The following is a 22,282-nucleotide window of genomic DNA, read 5'->3' as shown; positions in this document are numbered from 1 at the left end:
TGTCGCGGGACCTCGCCCTGAGCACAGGGTGTTGACCACTGGTGTACGCTCCTCGACACCCAGTCTCAACTTAGGGGGTCCTCCGCGGGCCGGGCCACAGGGTCCAGAAGTCGGTCCACTTTCGTGTGTGTGTGTGTGTGTGTGTGTGTGTGTGTGTCGCTGCATTGTATGTTGATTGTTGAAACGTGGGCACCGTGAATCATACCTTTAAAAAATAATTAATAGCCTTTATATCAGTTGTATGTACCCCCTCTATTTATGCAATATGTTGCCCATGTTTTGTGATTGGTTTGCTGCGTTCTGAATCGATAAACCAATCGCATATATTTATTTGAGGGAATCATTTCAGACAGCGCCGAGATAGGAGCTCCCTTCCACGGGAGACTTGGGACTGAATGTCCGGAAATCGCACGTAAACATAAGCTGTTTTAATTGCTTTTACGACGTGCTGGATACATACAATTGTATTTCTACGGTATGCTCTTTCTAAATCAACATTAACATTACATACAGAGCCGCCATTTAAAACAATGCCCGGAGGGTTTCGCTCGTGGCATGGGGGAGACGAGAGCGGAGTGGGGGGGGGAGACATGAGCACTGAAGACGGAGGATTGAGATCCCGTCCGTTCGGTTATTTACAAACAAGTTTACCAAGATTATATTATTTATTCATCCATACATAGGTTATGATGTAACTAAATATATAAGTATGTCTCCTCTACAGTCGCTATTTTACATTTTAGACTTTCAAATGCGCATCTGCTCAAACTGCCCGTCTCTCGTCTCAAAGCCAGACAGCCAGTCCAGGCAGCTTGAGTGACAGGTACCTTGTACACGCCCACTTTCTCAAAAAAAAGCTGCGTCTTTTAGATTTCTGCTTCTGCTTTTTAAAGCAGCTTCTTCGGTCTGAATGGGGCTTGGCTAAAATGCTAAAAACTTTTCACAATCACACTGTGACGAAGCACATTTCAATTCACATATTTAAAGTCATTCTTAAGTGGCACAGCGGCTATGTAGTCGCGGGATTGGCTTTATCAGACCAGAATTATGACAATGCCATTAAAATGCTAGGCAAGCATGTCGCGCGTAATTGTAGAACGCAGGGCATTCACTGTGAAGAGTGCGGGCGCAGACACCACAAAACAGTTTGCAATCAAACAGCCAGTCAATATACAGCGCATGATAGACGCGCCGACCACGGCAACGACAGACAGGCTGACCACAGTGTTGCAGATGCAGTAGGAGTGTCGAGTGTAGCAAGCAACAATCCAAGCATTGATGTCCATTTATTGGTTACTGGTTTTTAATTTATTATTTAATTTTTTACAGTAAGTGGTATTTTAATAAACTATTTGGTCATAAGTTGTAGATGACAGTTATAGTACAATAACTGGTTATTAAATCAATTTGGACTAGTATATTACTATACTAATTAATGCACCCTATAACTAAATCAGGTTTAAGACTAACTTAAGCATAAATTAAGTTTAATATTTCCATCTTACACACCATCTCCCTTTCTCATTACGAGAGGAAATATGTTTGTGCTTTTCGATTTGACATCATCCATTCAACGGAAAGGAATACACCAGTGTCAACCTTGTCACATTTTTATTTAAAACCAGCACAATTCAAGACATCATGAGTAGAGGCTATATTACGCTGCCCTGCCCAGTGCAGCAACGTTCACGCGACATCCAAAACATCTGCACACTCACTCACGCACACCGTCACAGACAATTAAAGTCCCAAATTCGTAGGCACGTCTTATAAACACAGCAAAATCCCCAGTTACTGTATCCATTCTGAACTCTGGGAGTGTAACAAAATGGACTCGTATGGGTCATTGTGTACATGCTCAGAGTTCACATATAACTAGAGGATTTGTATTGCGCAGTCATTCTCCAATCGCTCTGAAACCACAGCCTTTGGTTCCCTTGTACAAAAACGTGAAATTCTTTTTAAGGGCCGTTTTCTTGTCTGAATCGAGACTTAAATACCACACACAAATCCATCACACAATCATTGTTCCTCACACTTTTCACGGTGAAATAATGGTTTATCTGCTTGACACGTAGGACAGGAGGGGTCCATGTTACGTACGCCGTGAAAATAAAAAAGGTTCCTCCATTTACTAACAGAACCCCCACTGTAAAAGTCCTTGACACAGATTATTTGTGCTTCAATACTGTATAACAATTATGATTTTAAAATGGTCTGTGGAAAAATACATAAATTACAATTTAAACTATACAAACAAAAACAAAAAACAGTCAAGTTTCATGTGCTCAGTGGGTCACAGCTAGGTTTAACTGGAATGTCAGAAAGCCGATGGTATAGTGCAAAAAAATCAATCTTAAGGTATTGCCAGATTGAAATGTTTCAAATTGATCTCCCCCCGCTTATAAATGCTCCAAATTGGGACGGCAGGTGAAAGTGGTTAATGAAAGATTGCCCTAAACATGAACTCAAGACTCAGTCACCACCTGGGGTATACAAACCCATGCAAACGTTGTGGAAATAAAATAAAGATAGATGTAATAACTGTATAAATATGGTTGATATCCATGTTCTGTGAAACCCACATGAGACCATGCGTCAACCAGAGAGCTTTTTCTTCTTTCTTTTTTTACACACCATGAAAACACAACCAGTCACATACCAGACCATGTAAAAACACATTTAAAATAAACGCCTGACAGGGGAAAACTTTGACAGTTTTATTCCACCACAGCAATATGGTTGAGGAAAAATGTAATGAATTAGCACAAACAAAAACAGAAAGTTTGGTCTTTCACTAATATACATGTTTAGACCATGAAGCGCCTTACTGAGCCAAGCTTGAAGGAACTCTAATAGAAACCTGCTTGATATACAAAAATATATACATTTTCTTGTTCTTTGTTTTAAGCATGGGTTAGCCACTGGTTAAGCCCCCCCTTCGCCTACCAAAATTATTACCATACACCCACGTACAAATTCACACATTTCAGAATCAACAACTGGTTTGTCCAGGAGGGGGCGACTTCGTATTAAAAATGAGGACTTGGAAAAACAAATAATCTACACACCATATAATATGGTTCTAATCTAAAACCTGAGTTGTACTTTGTTGTGCGTGGGTGTCGTGCACCAAAAGCAGCGGATTGGTACCGATTTTTGGTACGCAGGCACCCGCGCACAGCCACGTTTAAGTCAGGTAATAGGAGTGCAACATTACCCTCCACCCCCCAGGGTATTTCTGTTCACCTTCCCTGGGTGGTAAAAGATCACATTAATATTAAACATACATTTACCCCCCTTCGGTTCCCTTCAGTCCTGAGTTTCAGTCCAGCATGAATGAACATGAGCTTTGTGGAAAACAGTTTTAAATTCACTTTCGACAAATACATTCATCAATACTTAAGAAAAAAAAAAGAGACCCGATCCAATGGGAATCATTATAAATCCTAATTTACGCACCAACGCTTTGACAAGAACGGCCGACCGTTTCTCAGAGTTGTCGATTTCTTTCAGTTGAAAAATATGTAGGTTTTTTTTATTATTATCACGTGACAAAACTTTGCCTATTTTGCTGATAAGCATCTATTAGGCTTAAATGTAAACTATTTCATTCACCAAGACCACTGAAACAACGTATCCACCTAATAAAGTGGCTCCTTTTTTGCATTGGCTTTCAGAGGGAAAAGAAAATCTGTTTTGGTGGTGGGGGGGGGATCTTGGTGCCAGTTGCAGGAAGCGACCCTTCATAAAAAGCCATACAAAAATATAATATCGACTCCTATCCTGGACTGCACTCGATCCCCACGTTACGACCAATGCCCCCACACAAGCAAATATGCTGCCATTCACATTCATTTCCTCCAAGTGCGACCCAATAAGGCAAATCTACAGTAGTAATAATAAACAGAATAAAAAAAAGGAAACATTACATCAAAGATCTAAAGTGAGTGAAAGTCATAGCTGGGCGGGGGGGGGGGGGGGGGGGGGAGGAGGAAATATGATCTTTCCAGTAAAGGCTCCAGTCTGTACTTTTGATGCAAAAGGAAAACCATAACCTCTGTTGGATTTTCAAATGCTGGAAGGTGTCATGGTGTCTACCAGAGTAGTTAGTAGTAGTCTGAAGGCATTTAAATACATTGCCGGTATAGGTGGGGAACTTTTTGGCCTGAACGAAATTAATCTTAACTTAATGGTTCAGATATAAACCACAATCTGGGAGGTATTTAAAGGTCCACTTCACCACTTTTCAACCTATCTTCATATAATTGGTCCTCACCAATAATCATGATAAAATAGCACCATTTTTTCAACTCAGTCTGAGTCTCATTGGGAGGGCTGTGTGGGAAGTTCAGAAACCCGTCCACCAGTGATATCATCGATGGGGAATCCAAGCCAATAGAAACGGCAGGCTTTCTATTCCTGAAAAGTTGCAATGCAATAATGGAAGCCATTGTTCACAAGATAATAAAAATCTCAATATCTTTCGGGAAAAAAATCTTGTTTAAAAAAAACTCTGCCTAACGATGATGTCACTGGTGGACAGGTTTCTGAACTGCCCACAGCCCTCATATGAGACACAGAGTAGATGGTGGCATTTTATCATGAACATTAGTGAGGACCAATTATATGAAGATAAGTTGAAAAGTGGTGAAGTGGTCCTTTAAGTAGTCATGGGTCAATACTGAATATTACTACGTTTACATGACATTAAAGCAGTTTGCTCTTCAACATAACAGTTCCTGTGCCATTATACATCTCAAGAGCATTTCGGAGGAAAAGAGGTGTCACCCAAATTACCATCAAACTCATCTTAGTAGGAATTCACATGTACTTTTTCCCCCTCTTTGAATGACTTTTAAGCGGGTTGTTGTCGCCGCACTGCACCACAGCTACACTGAATAAGGAAATCGGTGTTGAAAAGAGAGGTAGTCAAGTAGTTAAGTCTCCCCCTGTGGATTTCACAGTAAACATCTTCCAGTACTCATTTAACTCGGAGAGTACATATGGAACCAAATGGACATAAAGGTTCCATTTGTACACTAGCTAGGCGTTAATACATTTCCCCGAAAAGCTCCATTTGTACACTCGTGAGTTAAATTAACACTGAGGATTTGACCGTGTCGGACCCAACGCGGGGTAACAAGATGTTCTGGCATTGGAACAGCTTTAATAAAGCAATACTGTGTCCTATTTAGCCAAATGGGGCTCCCAATAAAAATAAAAATGAAATAAAACAGTTGAGAACCACTTGTTCTCATCTAGTATACATCAACATGTGGCTTGCATTTGACTTTAGTCTTATCCTAAAGTCAGGTTATGTCACGAGGGCAGTCTTGTTTTTTTAACAACCGGCTTTGGTTTCACACATTGGCAATCACCACGATTTAGGACACTAGGCAAACACACATCGTCTGGTAAAGTACTTCAAATGTAAGGGGAATGCATATAATAATGTACTAAATGAAAAAAGAAAACACAAGGATCTAGGTATTCAGACATGCTGTGGTCATTCATTCGCGGAGACAAGAGACAATTCTTTACAACGCAAAACACAATTAAAATATAATTGTTGAGCCTAAAGTATAATTCACATTGGAAAAATAAAATAAAATGGTGCATTAAGCCCTATTGTTTGGCATTGCTAAAGAATATGCTCTTGACCTGATACATACGTAGTCTACACTCACACCTGGTTAGCACGTCACATTTAAAAAAGGAGGGAAAAAAAGGATGAGTCTGACTCAACTTGGGACAAAAACATGGGATACACCAAATACAGTAAGGGGGGGGGGGTTAAGTTGTATTATGTGTTTGCGTAGAATCGATGCCGTTTCATTCTCTTTTTAAACGGTCTCGCTTCTTTTCAAGTAGAATATACATTTGCGCTTCAAATCCACCTCCCTAAGCCATCCTGTTCCCTCCTGGATCGACGTAGTCAGCCAAGCAGCAACAGAATGCGGGTTAAATTTCTCCCGGCAAACACGAGGGTGAGCATGGCCGAGAAGACCACACACACACACACACACACACACACACACACACACACACACACACACACACACACACACACACACACACACACACACACACACACACACACACACACACACAAGCGCACACACAGGGAAAGTGTGGGATGTGGGATTAGAACAGGCAGCTATGCTAGTCGTTATTTAGCCATAGCAGCAACAGTAGCGACAAAATACACGTCCGTCCCCCGTCGCCCCCACACACGCAGAAACTGTCTTGGGTTGTAGCAGTGGTTCTCAAAGTGGGTTCAGGGGATCGCCAGAGTTCCTTGGGGGAGGGGGTTCCAAATGGACCCTTTCAGGTCTGTAACTCCGAGAGCGAACTAATGGAACCGAATGGACCCCATTAGTTTGCTCTCGGGAGTTATGGGAGTTCCTTGAAATAAAAAAAAGTTTGAGAACCAACCACTGCAGTTTGTTTTTACTTCTTCCTGGGGTGCTGTCTGCGGGCCTGCAGCCTCTGCCGGGCACCGGAGGGCTTGGAACTGGCGCCGATGGAGAAAGAAGGAGTCGCTGCGCCTGTGAGACATTTTCCAGGGAGGAAGTCATGCAGAATCAGCTTTGTTGTCACATCATCATCATCATCATCACACGATTAAAGTTTGGAAAAAACTAAAAAAGAGTGGGTGAAATATTTTTTCTGCTTGAGCTCTCAAACATTGCAGGCACAGAGTTAGAATATGGATGGACAGAAAAGGAACAGAGAACAGCTCAATAACAGGAAGGCACAGGCAAATAATACAAAGTCCAATATAAGGTGCATAATTAAAAAAAAACAAGTTTGTACGCCAGCGTTGTGCAAAAACAGCCAATCTACAAGGTCTACGACTCTCTCTTACCAAAGGGAGAAGGTGCCAATCTACAGGGTCTACGATTCTCTCTTACCAAAGGGAGAAGGTGCAATCTACAGGGTCTACGATTCTCTCTTACCAAAGGGAGAAGGTGCAATCTACAGGGTCTACGATTCTCTCTTACCAAAGGGAGAAGGTGCAATCTACAAGGTCTACGACTCTCTCTTACCAAAGGGAGAAGGTGCCAATCTACAAGGTCTACGACTCTCTCTTACCAAAGGGAGAAGGTGCAATCTACAAGGTCTACGACTCTCTCTTACCAAAGGGAGAAGGTGCCAATCTACAAGGTCTACGACTCTCTCTTACCAAAGGGAGAAGGTGCCAATCTACAAGGTCTACGACTCTCTCTTACCAAAGGGAGAAGGTGCGAGTTGAGAGTTGAAGCCTTGCACGGGCGTCGCTGGGCTGCCAAAGGGAATGGGACCTGTGGGGGCACTCTGTCCAAAGGTGGGAGTAGAAGTCCCTGAAGGCAACATGGAAACATTTAGATTTAATACACATTATGCAAAATTATGGTGTTTTAGTAATACCGCTCCTGCTGTTCTACACGCTGCAGACTAGGTGAATGTGCTTTTATATGAAATATCCGAGACTATATTACGATTTTATGGAAGATACTTCTGAAAATGTTGCTAAACTGATAACAGAAAATAGCCTCTCTACAAGCTCGCAGAGAGCTTGTAGATCGGCTATTTTTTATTATTATTATTTTTTTTCACTGTGCAACATGCTTTCATAGAAGGCATGCTCTATGGAATCCACGACTGAAATCAGTCGTGGTGACTGAGAACTTCAATCCATTAACATTGCAAAAGTCTGCTTAGTTATTATGGAAACAAAGCTGCCATGATTCAGTGGGGGCCGGTGCCGATTCAGGACCAAACACATGACCTGTTTTGGCTGTAAATGTAGGCTGGCATTGAACTAGAACAGTTTATAGTTGATGACAAGATAATGCATTTGTCTCACAGAATTGTTGCAAAAAGTTCCTGTGAGGTTAAACATTAGGATTTGAATGGGGCAATGAGTCAAATTCAGACACAACTACACTAACCACTAGGGGTGTAACAATTGCATCGGAAAATCGAAGAATCAAGAATCGAAGTATATCGAAATGTAAACAGCAGCATTGACTTTGTATCATACCATTTTGCAATGTAAATAATTGATTGTATCAATATACTAAGGTTTTGGGCAGTGGTTCTCAAAGTGAGACCCCCCCCCCTCGGAGGGGTTCCAGTAGGTCCCAACCAAGCAATTAATTAATATCGCAGCACAAAATAGATCTAAAAGATCACAGTGCGTCACTTCGTGTCTCAAGCTTGTACATCTGCTATGTTTTTATTTAATCTCTTGAAAAAATATAAAAAATGCTAAAATCGTAACATAAAATATCTTCTGGGGTCCCTGGCAAAACCTCTTCAGATGGGGGTCCGTGGTCAGAATCATACACATCAATCTGGGGGTCCTCGACATGAAAATGTGTGAGAACCACTGGTAGATCACAAGTGGCTAAGTAACTTGATACGCTTCATTACTCACCAAACGTTGGCTTACCGCTAGCAGCAGCTCCAAAGTTGAAGCCGGACACGGACATCTGCGGCGGCGCGTTATTAGAAACGGGCGTTTGGAACTGCGCGCCCGTCATGGCGCCGCCAAAGTTGAAACCAGAGGCTGGATTAGCAGCAGGGCCGGCGGGGGCTTGTTGTTGTTGCGCCGCGGCGGCGCTACCAAAACCAAAGCCGGCCGGCGCCGGCGCAGTCTGAGCGGCCGCCCCGAAGCTCTGCGCAGTCTGAGCGGCCGCCACGAAGCTCTGCGCAGTCTGAGCGGCCGCCCCGAAGCTCGGGGGCACCGCCGCCGACGGAGCTGCCGCGGCGCTGCCGAACGAAAAGCCACCGGAGCCGAACGGGGCGGGGGCCCCGAAGGTGGAGGCCGTGGTGGGGGCCCCGAAGGTGGAGGCCGTGGTGGGGGCCCCGAAGGTGGAGGCTGCTGCGGGAGCCCCGAAGGTGGACGCCGTGGTGGGGGGCCCGAAGGTGGACGCCGTGGCGGGGGCCCCGAAGGTCGAGGCTGCTGCGGGGGCCCCGAAGGTCGAGGCTGCTGCGGGGGCCCCGAAGGTGGAGGCTGTGGTGGGGGGCCCAAAGGTGGAGGCTGTGGTGGGGGGCCCGAAGGTGGAGGCTGTGGTGGGGGGCCCGAAGGTGGAGGCCGTGGTGGGGGCCCCGAAGGTGGAGGCCGTGGTCGGGGCCCCAAAGGTGGAGGCCGTGGTGGGGGGCCCGAAGGTGGAGGCCGTGGCCCCGAAGGTGGAGGCCGTGGTGGGGGGCCCGAAGGTGGAGGTCGTGGCCCCGAAGGTGGAGGCCGTGGCGGGGGTGGGGCCGGCGGCCGAGCCGAACGCGAAGGGAGCCGCGGTGGGGGCGGGCGCTGCTGCTGCGGCCGGCGCCGCTCCGTTGCCGAAGCTGAACGGTTTCGCCGCCGCCGTGGTCATGGTCGCACCGGGGTAGGCCGGGGGCGGCGCGGTCGCTGTGGCCGCCTCAAACGACGGCGGCTTTCCGAAGCTGAAGGTGGGCTGCTGCGGAGCGGCGGGGGGCGCAGAGGCACCCGCCGTGGCGGTGGCGGCGTTGGGCATGGCGAAGCCACCGAAGGACATGGTGGTGGCGGGGTTCTGGCCGCCGGTAGTCGCCGCCTGGCCGAAGGCGAAGGGGTTCTGGCCGGTGCCGGAGGGTTGGGTGGTGCTGGCGGAGGTGGTGGCGGGAGCGGCGCCGAACGCAAAGGCGCTGCTAGTGGATGAGGTCTGGGCGGGGGGGCCCGCGGTGGTGGCGGCTCCAAACTGAACCCCGAAAGGCCCGCTGGTGACGGCGGGCGCCATCGTGGAGGCGCTGCTCGTGGTGGAGGAGGGAGCGCCCCAGTGGGAGGTACCGGTGGCGATGCTGCCGAACATCGACGGGGGGGGCGGCGGCGGCCGCCGTCAGCGACCCCCCGCCGAACATGGAGGTGGCGCTGACGGAGGTGACCGCCGGGGCCGAAGTGGCTGCTGCTGCCGCCACGGGCTGGCCGAAGCCAGCCGCGCCGGTGCTGCCAAACAGCGGCTTGAAGGTGGGCACGGCCGGCTGGTTGTCGGAGGAGGAGGCCGAGGAGGAGGCCGGGGCGGTGGTTGGGTTGGCGCCGAAGATGGGCTTGAAGCCGGAGGCCAGGAGAGGGTTAGCGGTGCCGGCTGCCGAGTCGCTACCGGGGACCATGGGAGCCGACGTGAAGGGCTGTCACCATTACAAAAAAGATTAAGTTGAACGATTAATTTTCATACAAACAATTGCGATTAACGATTTAATAGTGTTTTTGGCACTGGAACATAAAAACAATGTGCCTTAGGCTTCGTAACCATGATTTAAAAATAAACAAATCATCCCAGCCGTTTCACTCGTATGGATATGAAGAATCAACTGACTGAAAGAAAACGCTAATGTTACCGCTGCTGAATTAGTTACATTTTCGCTAGAAACAGACTGAATCAAATATGAGGGACTAACCGTCATAAACGATACAGAGACACCTCCCCGAAAATATCGCCGAGACAGTTTGTTTATTTTTGGACCACAATGCTTATGAGACGATTTTAAGATGACCCCATGTTATTCTCCAAAGAGAAAACTTCCATGAACCAGGGGATGAGTGAGCTCTATGACGATTATGCAAAATCTGTTAATTAATTGCGATTTTCTAAAATAATTGGGCCATTAGGCCATCATGTAATAACGGTGACGGGCCTAACCGATGTGCTGGAGGCTGTGCTCAGTCCAAACAGGCTGCTGGCTGCCATGGTGGTCTTGGTGGCCTGACCCCCACCCAGAACCTGGCTGAAGGCAGAGGAGGCCTGGCTGAGGCCTGACAGGGTGGAGGCGGAGTAGGGTGGAGGTGGCTGAGCCGTGGTGGAGGCAGGCTTCAGCACGGAACCATTGGGCTCCGATGTGGTTGTCAACACTGGACCTAAAAAAAAGAACACACACACACAACCATACAGTAATGATAGAGTGCTCATCAACTGCTTCCATTTTGTCTAATATCATAGAAGCTATACTAAACAGTTCAAAAACAGAGCTCATGGTCGTGGCTCCCAAGGCACTGCTCCAGAAGGTTGGACGTTTCCTACTCCATGTTGATGGTGATGGCAGCTCCATAACTATCTCATAAGATCTGGTCATCCCAGCTTAGTAAGAGGTTTAAAGTAAAAAAATCACACACGTGTGAACTGAGTGGTGCAATTCCCCCCCCCCCTCTCTCTCATTAGAGACACAGCACTACCCCTCTCTCTGTTTCTGGCGCCCCCTACTGGTATAAATAAGTAACATACTCGTGCTCATAGACACACGCACACACACAGGTACACACACAGGTACACAGGTACATGGACATTGCTGGTTGTAGGAGTGGTTGCACCACTCAAAAAGATTTAGGACGGCCGTCGAGACGATTCTACTCTATGGCTTCGAGACATGGACACTTTCAAATAAATTAGAGAAATGGCTGGATGGCACCCTCCTTCTAATGAGAGCGCAAAATCTCTCTTGGAAGAGCCACCCATCGACTTCTCTAATATACGGCAACCATCCCCGATCCAGAAGAACACAGTTTGATGGCCACTGCTACAGAGCTGATCACGAGGTTATATCTTCCCTTCTTCTCTGGAATATTGCCTCAAAGCAGACCAGAGGTAGAAAACTGTCGTTCCAAGCTTTTACGTGTGCTATTTTTGAAAACTCTTTTTCATTTTTGAAAAGAAAAAACACAAATCTACTCTTCAGGAGGACTCTGGCACAAAATAATTTCAGGTGGGTGTCCCGGGCCACAATGTGGGGGTACTTGGAGCACGAAGACGTTTGGAGAACGACTGATCTAAGCCTACCTGCTGTGGTGGTGTTGAGCGTGGATGTGGTGGAACCGGCCGGAGGGACGCTCTGCATCTTCAGGATCTCCAGCAGGGAGTTGGGGAGGCCAGGGGCAGGCGCAGCCGCTGGGGCAGGGGCCGGGGAGGAGCGAGCCGGGGCAGCCGTGAAGCTCGGGGCCGTGCTCATGCTGCTGGTGATGGCGGTGGCGGCTGGGCTGGGGTCCAGGTTGATGACGGGGATGGGTGCAGCCGCTGCTGCCACGGAGGAGGAGGAGGTGGCGGTGGGCAGGGGGGCCGCCAGGAGGCTGGCCAGGGTGGGGCCAGAGTCCACAGAGGAGGAGGAGAAGGAGGATGCAGCCTGAGAGGAAGGAGCAGGCTCTGCCGCGGTAGGATCAGGCTTCTTTGGTTCTGGAGCTACACACAGATGCAGGTGAACGGGGTAATGGTTTGAAACACACGGGCCATAATTATTAGGAATATTTATGTGTGCAGTGTGCGATCTGTAACAAGAATGAGCCAACACCTTGAGTTCATCGTGTAATTACGCCTCAGCCAATGTGATCATCCTTCTCTTTCGTTTGATTGTCAATTCTTATAGCCTATTGGGTTTTGTCACTTTGATGCACAACACATTTTTATGTTTTAATTAACAAAACAAGAAAAGAAAAATCGATTCGAAGAAATCGATTCCTCATTGTGTTTTTTAGTTTTTTTATGTTTTCGACACTCACCGACTTCTTCCAGGACTTTCTGGATCTTGTTGAGGGCGGCTCTCTTCTCCTGGTCCAAGTCTTTGACGGTAATGGTGTATCCCAGCTCTGGGGGTGGAGGCTGCAAGGGAATTACCATCAGCAGAACTGAAACATTGTCATGGCTGAAAATGCAGCTCATGTCATTGGTCTGACATACGGAAAACGACCGGATTAAGGTTGGCGAACATGCATTAAGGTTGGCGAACATGCATTAAGGTTGGCGAACATGCATTAAGGTTGGTGAACATGCATTAAGGTTGGCGAACAACATGCATTAAGGTTGGCGAACATGCATTAAGGTTGGCGAACAACATGCATTAAGGTTGGCGAACATGCATTAAGGTTGGCGAACAACATGCATTAACCCATTGATGCCTGAGGCCAAATCTGGGAACGCCTTCTAGGGCCTGACCTAAGGTTTCTGAAAACCTTCAAATTCTGATGTTTTTCTTTTTAAATAGTTATGTTGCTACATGTATAGCAATAGCTGATGAGACACAGAGAGCACGGCCGGCATCAAGGGTAGAACAACGTATACGTTACACCAGGCGTCAATGGGTTAAGGTTGGCGAACATGCATTAAGGTTGGCGAACATGCATTAAGGTTGGCGAACATGCATTAAGGTTGGCGAACAACATGCATTAAGGTTGGCGAACAACATGCATTAAGGTTGGTGAACATGCGTTGCTCTGTGCTTGTGGTTAGGGTTAAAAAACCCTACATACAGTAATCATCTGTGGAGTGGAAACCTCATATTGTATGTCGAAACCCGTTTTTATATATATTTTTAGCAGATCTAGCTTTGAAACCCGGCACGTGGATCCACTACTTTTGTGTGGCGCTGTAGTATGATCAAGTAGTAGGCAGAGATTAAAATAGGGTGCATTTTGCATCCAGTTTATAGCCCAGGGACGCAATAAAACAACGACTGTACTCAGCATGTACAGTAAATAATACACACACTAGCTTCAGTTATAATAATCATTTCTTCTTCCGTTTTCTACATGAATATAACCACATTATAACCATATAAAATGAAATGGGAGTTAAATGCTGCAAGTTGTTGAAGTGGGACTCCTAAAATGTCCCTGGGACTCATCTAAAAGTCCCTCCCTGCATCCCGGGACCCATTTACATCACTGAGTAGGGTATTAATTTTACGAGGAAAAAAAGGTTTCTATAATAATAATGTGTTTCTTACCAGGGAGATCTGCTCCCCACCGTGGCTGGCCACCAGCTGGATCTTACGCTTCCGCTTCCCTCCGCTGCTGGTGGAGCTGGACGACAGAGCCACGGGGACCTTGGGGACAGGGGCCACTTTGGCTGGAATGGGATTTCAATACGTGTTATTCTGACCCGAGATCAGATTCTAAAAATGTCTGACAGTTTTCTGAAAAAGCCATGTTTCTATGTCAGTGGTTCTTCGATTTTTCAAAAATAGCAGACCTACGAGCTTGTAGATCTGCTATTTTTCAATAGCTAAAGCATAACATAACATAGCTAACACCAAAATGGGTTCCTGCCCAAAATGGGTTAAAGGTTTCCATTTGTGAATATGATCCAGGAACCACCGGTGCATTCAATAAACAAATTCCTCCATTACATTTTGTGTCGCAGGCCTATGATCGCATCACACTGGCTTTATCAAGTTTATGTTCAGACACAATACATAAACTATTAACAAAGGAAACGTGCCACATCTGCATCCAGAGGGTATGTGTGCGTGACATCATCATCATACCCGGAGGTTATGTGGGAATGCCTATCGAGTGGCACTTTTTGGTCTTGACATACCATACATGATCCAAACAGAAAGAATCTGCATTAAACAACATTAAACTCATGTTGTGAGCACAGTTGTTTTGATTTTAACCATAATTTGAGTCCTAGTCTGAATAGAAGATGCAGCACACCACACGGAAAAAGAAAAACGGCAAAACGACAAATCCACAAAACGCGTGACATGATCATGGCTCACATTGCTTAATATTATATTGGTGCAGAGCGATGTTGGAGTTCCTAGGATGAGCAAGCACTCTCTCGCCCGCTCATTGTATGCATACAAATGTAGTGAGATTGGTGAATGTAAACAAACCGCTTTGTGATAGGAAGTAGACATAGCCACCTGGCATGCACACTACATGTTAAGTCACTGTTGCGTCTCCGTGTAAAAGCTGAATAAAAAGTGAGAACGCAATGGGACTTTGTCGTTTTCTCTACAGACCGCTGTCGTGTATAAGTGGCCTCATTCAGAACCAATTAATCGAGAGGACAAGACCCCGACAAGAATTGAACTTCAGCACATCGGACTACTGTAAAACAGGCTTTGAGTCTTATATTATGTTAACACACCCGATTCTTACTGCGTACATATGTCAGTATGAACTTATATAATATACAGCCTATAAAGACTCACATATGGTGGGTTCAGTGTCTGTGGCCACCTTGTCAGACTTCACTGAGGAAGCAGAGCTGGGAGACTTGGCATCTTCCTCCCTGGATAAAACAAAGCCTGGGTCAGACATAACAAAGAGGGGACACTCTGCATTTCATCATCACAGAGAAGCAGACATCCTACCTGGGCTTGACAGAAGCCCTCTCTGGAGTCTGAGAGCGAGACGACATGGGGCTGGAAAGAGGGGAGGCGTGTGCAGAGGCTCTCATCCACTAAAGACAAAAACCAGAGTTAGGTTTAGTTTGTATTCTTGGTCAAAATTGGTTAGAGCCTTACCGTTTTAGGTTGGTGGTACAGATTTAAAGCTGCACTGTGAGACTTTCCTCTTCTACCACGGATGTTAACCCGGTTTCTTGCATAAGAGCTGATTTTTTTCTTATTATTTGACCACAATTGAGCCAATAGAGCCTGCCTGCTTGCTTAGGGAGTAAATTGAATATTGACCATCAGGTCAAAATGAGTGCCAGATCCTGTGTTTAGGTGAGACATGACCTTTGACACCATCTAAATGCCTCAATAGAAGAGCAGCGAGACAAAAAACAACAACCCAACTGTGTAAGTTATAGTGTATTAACATACCACCTACCAAATTGGACATTGGATTACCTTTTTATTCATTATAGTGCTGCTTTAACCATGGCAAGGATTTCACCATGATGTGATAAAACATTCCAGATAAATACAAATCATGTCTCCAAAAAGGATTTAGTTCAGCTAAGTTAAACATGGAATTCTCAATTTTGCTAATCAGCAATGGATGTCTTTGCATTCTCTTGTAGGATAAGCATGAAGTGTGGTTGCAAAATGCACTGCTTTAAATAACATTTCACACTAAATTATTCTGATGAGTTTTGAAATAAAATAAAAAAGGCTATTTCTAGATTGCTCCCTTCTGCTATTTCTGACAGCTTTTAAAAAGTATCTAAAATGTTTTGGAAAATAACACAAATCCTCTCTTCTGGGGTCCCGCCTCCCCCTCCCCCCATCCGCAGCCAAACACATATCAATTTGGAGGGTGTTTGGCACAGAATAAGGTCTGAGAACCACTGGCTTTACTTTGTTTTCCCTAAATCTTTATCCCATGATTTTTGCAACGCATCATTTTCACCCAGTGTCAATAAGTCTAATGTGATCCTGGGCGCTCTACTACACTCCCTCTGCCGACCTGGGGAGAGCAACGGACCGACCCCATGCTTCCTTCAGTGCATGAGTCGGGAGTCCACTGGCTTTGCTGTACCTGGTTGAAGCCCTGCGTGGAGCTGTAGGAGCTCTGTATGGCGTTGCGGACGGAGCCAGTGGTGTGGATGTGGCCGCCGCCGCCCAGAGAACTGATGGAGGACGTTCGAGACCTCTTCATGACGGCCTCCTCCGCCACGTTCAGGCCTCGCTTAAGGGTTCCCGGCCTGAGGGGCGGAGACATGGAAAAAAAGCTAAATAAAATCTCCAGACTGAAAATGTAATGATGAACAGATTTCATTTGAGACATTTGACATTTCTGATGCTTCTAAACTTGAAATAACACGAATCTACACGCTGACAACATGTCACAGCGTGACGTGTTGAGAGCGTGGCGATTTGGTCCAGTGTCCAGTTCAGTGACCATGGGGCTAAAGAATGGTTCAGAACCTGTGTTCACGTTCACTCTTCCATTGTAAATAAGACTCCAACCTGCTTCCGGTCTCTTAAAAAGGCGGCAGCCTACTTCACGCAGACACCGGAAGTAAACTGGAGATGGCCTGCCTGATTACGTCCTAATTAGCCTGAGACTTAAAAGCAAGACAGCTGCCAAGCAGATGTTGTGATAATAGGCTCAAATAGCTTCCTCGAGGAGGGTTAACAATCATAGCTGGAGGGCTATCAGGCTGGTAAGCACCACGTGCGCTCATGGGTACAGTAGTGTGAGGGCACATAAATGTTAAGGACCAAATTAAATATATTAATGAACAAATATCAATATTTTCTTTTCTCGCCCACCCGCCTCACAAATAGTGTTAAAGCAGAATTGACATTTTTTTGGAAAGATTTTTTATATAAAAACACTGTCATATATCTATGTCACTATATCCCCCAATCAACCTGTGATTAGTTAAATGGTTTAAACAGACATTAAACTCACTTCGGTACGAGCTGGGATTGCAGTCCATTGGGCAGAAGGGACTCAAAGGCAGAATGTGCACTTCCTCCGCTGTCGTTGCGTCTTTGGAAAGGAGATTAAGTTGGTTTAAAGACACATGCTCAATCTTTCACTTTGACTCTCAGGGAAGCCGACACGGCACAGCACCCACTGGCCTATACCATTTCTAGGAATGCACGAAATTGACATATCGCTCTCGTGGTCAATTCGATAGATACTAATGTTGCAGACAGTACAGGTGTTTCATTAGAGTTAACTTACACCTGTAATACAGAGAAATGGGGTTCTGAGTGATTATATGCAGTTATTCCCTGATCTATTAGGCCTACTAATGCACATATTAGTTCAAATGTAGTCCTGTAGTACTTTCAATGTAGTCATTTATTCTTCCAACACTGATGGAATCCGCAACCTTCATTCTTCACAAAATATTAGAAAATAGAAAGACTATATTGGGAAGAAAAAAAAAATAGAGGATCAATTTAATTTAGTGATACAATTTGTACCAATACTGTTTTTGTTTTTACAGATATGACGGTTGATTAATTGATTGTGCATTTCAGTAGAATTTCTTGGAGTCAGTGCAAAGTGCATTGACAAAATGGGAGCTGTGTGTGCGCCTCCTACATACCTTCTTTTGCTTTTCTGCTCGTCTGTAAATGTCCTGTCCTCGTCGTCAACCACCTCCCTCTTGCGGCTCTCTTTGAGCACCTTGAGGACCGTCTCCCTGGAGCAGGGGTCCGCGGGGGGCGTCGGGCCCGGGGAACACAGCCCTCCGGGGGAGGCCACGTGCTCCAAGCTAAAGGAACGACCCACATCATCAACAACAACTCAAACCACCATTTCAAACAACACAAAGGCTTGTAGCTACATGGCACTGACTGCAATGATGCATGGAATAAATGTTACGGTATTATTGTTCTAAACCTATGTTGCTGCTGTTCCACGTACAGCCAACCAGTTGAAGAAATCATTTTCTTGAGGCATTATAACCAGACATTTCTGAGACCATTCATGTTTATGGAAGATGCTTCTCTAAACATGTATTATATTGCTAGTTTGATCACTTCAAATATTCTTTCATCTTAAAACTAATAAACGAAAATAACCGATCTATAAGCTCACAACACGTCGCATGAGCTTGTCGACCTGCTATTTTCGGTGCACGACATGTTTTCACACGCTTGGCTTCTATGGAATCCAAATGTGGCGAGTTACAACCGCAATCCATGTAGGATCATGAATAGTTTTGAATAACTTGTGGAGAAATTTTATTAAATAACATTGAATTTACAATGGGGATCTGTAGGTGCTGTGGTCTGGCCTGGCTATCTTCACCGTGACCGGACTGGCGTGCACGGAGGAGGAGTTACGGGGGCTCAGGATGCTCTTCTTCCGGAAGTTGTCCCACTGCGCCGGAGGCAGCAGCCCCACCGAGGAGGTGCCCGTCTGCTGCAGGGGGTAGTGGCGCTGCGGCGTGATGGTGAACCTGCTGGCCGTGCCAACCTGCTCCCTGTGGCGGACACATGGATTAAAAACAAAATGTAGTTTTAATTACATTTATTTTATTTTGACATGGCGGAACAAGTGCCTACCACATGGGGGGGGATTATATCTCCAAAATGGCCTGGGAAGGCCTCGGGATCCCCCCGGAGAAGTTACAAATGTTGCTCGAGAAAATCTGGAGTCTGGATATCTCTGTTGTAACTGTTACCAGATGAATATTATTATATAGCTGCCCCTATCAATCAAAAATCATCAAATAATAGATGATCTGTCCAATGGCTACCAACCATCTCACAACTGAAAGCGTTTGCGTGAACAAGTCCCATTGTGTGATTTGTGAAACAGAAAAGGAGCCTCCCGCCACACCCACACTAGCGCTGACTCCAAAACAATTAACTAGTGATATTGTTCCTGCTGTTCTACATGCAGGAACAATTGTCATTGCTGACAACCCGCTGACCCCACCGGGTTGTCATTGCTGACAACCCGGTGATGAAGTCACAGACTGAGGCTTTAAACTTTGCTTTTATACTAAATTGTGAAATATCGAGACCATTATTACGATTTGATGGAAAATGCTTCCGAACACATTGATAGTTTGAGCAGTATTCAGATGCTTAAAATAATAACCTACATCTACCAGCTCCAGAGACCTTGTACAAACATAAAAGAAAGAGTAAAAATAAGTAAAACAACAGAACAAGCCAAGATTAATAAAATGTACATATAGATGGGTGAGTGACCAAGTAACAAAGTAAGGATTTTCCATGATTACAAATGCTTTAACTGTATAAAACATATCCCCCTGTTCCCCTCACTGTATATATATTTTTTTCCCTTTTCGCTTCCTATATGATGAATTCCTGTTCTGTTCTTTAACTACATAGAAGTGTCTATTTGTTTGTCTCTAAATGTTTTGATGAATTGAACAATGTGGACCCTGTTGTAAACAAGTGTAAGGCTTAATTGGGTCGTCCACTCACAGTTAACAGTCTTTGTATTGAGTTTGTGCTTGAAATGTACTGTAATTCTGCAAACTGTTAATAAAGATTTCAATCAATCAATCAAAGTGTATTAACACTTATTACATCACTATATGATGAATAGTTACAGTATATAGCAGATGATCACAAGTGAAGTGACAAACATAGGTTCAATTTCTTGGTATCGACTTATGGTCATGATGAGGTCTATGATCAGGTGCCCAAGGACTTATTTAGCTTTAGAAGGATTAGTTGTGTTATTATAATTACTTATTAACTGTACAATTTTTCGTATTAAACCAACCACCACCGGTCATATTTCATGTGGTGAAAAACTGATCTGGTACTGATGACTCAGATGGTTCCACAATCACAACATAAACATCTTAAATGGGTCCAGGTTTATTTCCTGCTGCAGTGTGTGTGAGGATCAGTGACTGACAGGAAATGACCTTGTTGAACCCACGCTGTTCACATAGCAACGCACTTCCACTGATAATGAGGTCTATAATAAACCAAAAGCATTTTTGAAATATGGCGGGCTAGGTTAGACTTTGTTTTGAAATGTGATGAAACATTATACAGACCCTGGGGGCACTTCCTGTTAAAATAGTCATCAGTCATCAACACACCAATAGATAGTAATAGGCTATGTAAATAATAAATCAATGCACCTGTGACCTGACCCCACCACCCAGGATTGGCTTGCAGGATTGAATTACATTTCCATTATTTCACTTATGATTATCTGCTATTATCATACAATGAAATATTAAGGGTTTCCAACTTTCCAGACAGAGAGGCGTGTGTGTGTGTGTGTGTGTGTGTATATATTTTTAAACTTTTTTAATCATCCACCCCTCTGTATAGTCTAATATAAACCAGTGGTTGTCTGAATAATTTCAAGATTGTGAACCACTGTCAGACTTACTAAATAGACCCTTGCAGGTCTGTAAGTAAATTCTTCCATTTTGTATTACATTTGTATACTGTGAAAGCGTTTGAGAAACACTACTCGATCATGTTCATGACTAGCCCCTCTCGGAACCCCCTGGGTCAGCCCAATCCGAACCGAACCGGGCTGACCCGTAGGGTTCCTGGTCAAGCTAAGATTTTTCAATGCGATTGTTGGGACGCGGATATACACACACTCATCGTTTAGTCCATCGGCGCGGAATTAGGACGCTTTTTATTGTGTTTGTTTACGGATGTGCGAACTATAAGTACCTTACATACCTCTGATAAAATCTCCTGTGTCGCGGAAGCCGTTAAGTATTTTTAATCCATGTTTGATTAAAAATGTCGCTTTGATTTCTTCTTGTTTATTTACCGTTTATTGTACCGCCTCCCGATGTGCGGTTGGCTTTGCGGGCTATGTCCCTGCCTTTGATCTGCTCCGTCATAGCTGTAGCACCACTAGCTAGCCAGATAGGCGGTACAATGAGGTGTCAATAAACAAGGTAGGAAGAAGCGACATTTTTAATCAATCATGGATTAAAAATACTTAACGGCTTCCGCGACACAGGAGATGTGTCGGTATGGTATGTAAGGTACTTATAGTTCGCACATTCGTAAGTCAATACATGAATAACCATGGTCAAAGCGCGCAGAAGTCCGTCTCATGGCGTGTTACATTGTATTTGTTTGTGCGTAACTGGCGACAGCCCCACTTGAAGCAGGACCCAATGCAGTAAAGTCATAAAAGTGTCAGACACTTTACTACATTCGGGTTCTGCTTGCGGGGCTAGTTCATGACATAAAACAATTACATGATCAAGCATTACCTTACCATTACCTGCTGTGATAGATAGAGACGCCACTTGAAAGGATTCAACTCACCCAGAGAAGGACAGTCTCCTGTTGGGGGTATGGACCGCGTGGTTCGGCCGGCTCAGCCTCTCTCGGAGATGATCTCGTGGGTAAACAACGGCTCCAGGACCGTGGGAGCCTCTCCCGGAGGCGACCGGCGGCGGGACCACCGCAGGTCTGCTGATGTAGGACCCCATGAGGATGTCCCGCGGACTGAACACAGAATCGCCCCCTGCTCCGCGTCTATAAACACCCGCTAGTCCACCGGCGGTCTCTGGGGGGAGACCGAAGCCGGAGTACGTGCCCGAGTCCCGGACAACGTGGGCTGCCGCTTTGTTAGCGCCGCCGCGGTGGCTCCTGGAGGTCCTCCCCGCCGGAGGTGCTGCGGCTCCGTTCGCGGCCCTGCCGGTCAACCAGCGGCGGAGCGCGGCTACGACGCTCAGTCCACGCCGCGGATCGACGGGGCCTAGCCGGGCGTACAGCAGCGACTGTCCGTTTTTGTAATAATAATAACACGCGATGCCGCAAACTCCGAGGATCAGCGTGGCGTAGAGAACCGTGGGGACGTAGTAAAGAAGCAGGGTGAATACGAGCAGCACGGACACCGACAGAGAGATGAGAAATATGAAGTGCTTCTCTCTAGGAGACATGGCGGCACCGCGCCGCCGGAGGACTTACGTATCCCATGATGCAGCCCTGCTGTGTCGTTCTTCTTCTGGCGCTGTTTGTGTTTGTGGTTCACTCCGTTCATTGTGTATGGTGCGGATCCGGTCTAGGGCGGATACGGAAACTCACATTTGTGCTCGCATGTGTATGCGTCAGGTATGCTAGACCGGATCGGAGCACAGAGTCGTTAATAGAAACTTTAGAAAGCATGCACTTATTA

The 22,282-nt window shown here is 45.7% G+C and overlaps 1 protein-coding gene across 1 annotated transcript; it reads right to left on the bottom strand.

Moving 5' to 3' along the window:
• Positions 1–1,604: 1,604 nt before the first annotated feature.
• Positions 1,605–22,069, bottom strand: pom121 (POM121 transmembrane nucleoporin). The gene is given in 15 exon segments (XM_080780102.1): positions 1,605–6,551; positions 7,236–7,346; positions 8,426–9,662; positions 9,664–10,131; positions 10,635–10,858; positions 11,775–12,170; positions 12,488–12,587; positions 13,711–13,832; positions 14,926–15,005; positions 15,088–15,176; positions 16,202–16,367; positions 17,081–17,161; positions 17,730–17,897; positions 18,393–18,611; positions 21,427–22,069. Coding segments are annotated over 15 exon segments (4,179 nt in total). The 5' UTR covers positions 22,047–22,069; the 3' UTR covers positions 1,605–6,453.
• Positions 22,070–22,282: the final 213 nt, after the last annotated feature.

The sequence above is a fragment of the Protomyctophum bolini genome, assembly GCF_963924005.1.
Source record: "Protomyctophum bolini genome assembly, chromosome: 13".
NCBI lineage: Eukaryota > Metazoa > Chordata > Actinopteri > Myctophiformes > Myctophidae > Protomyctophum > Protomyctophum bolini.
The sequence above is the reverse complement of the archived record's forward strand: the minus strand, read 5'-3'. Positions and strand labels throughout refer to the sequence as shown.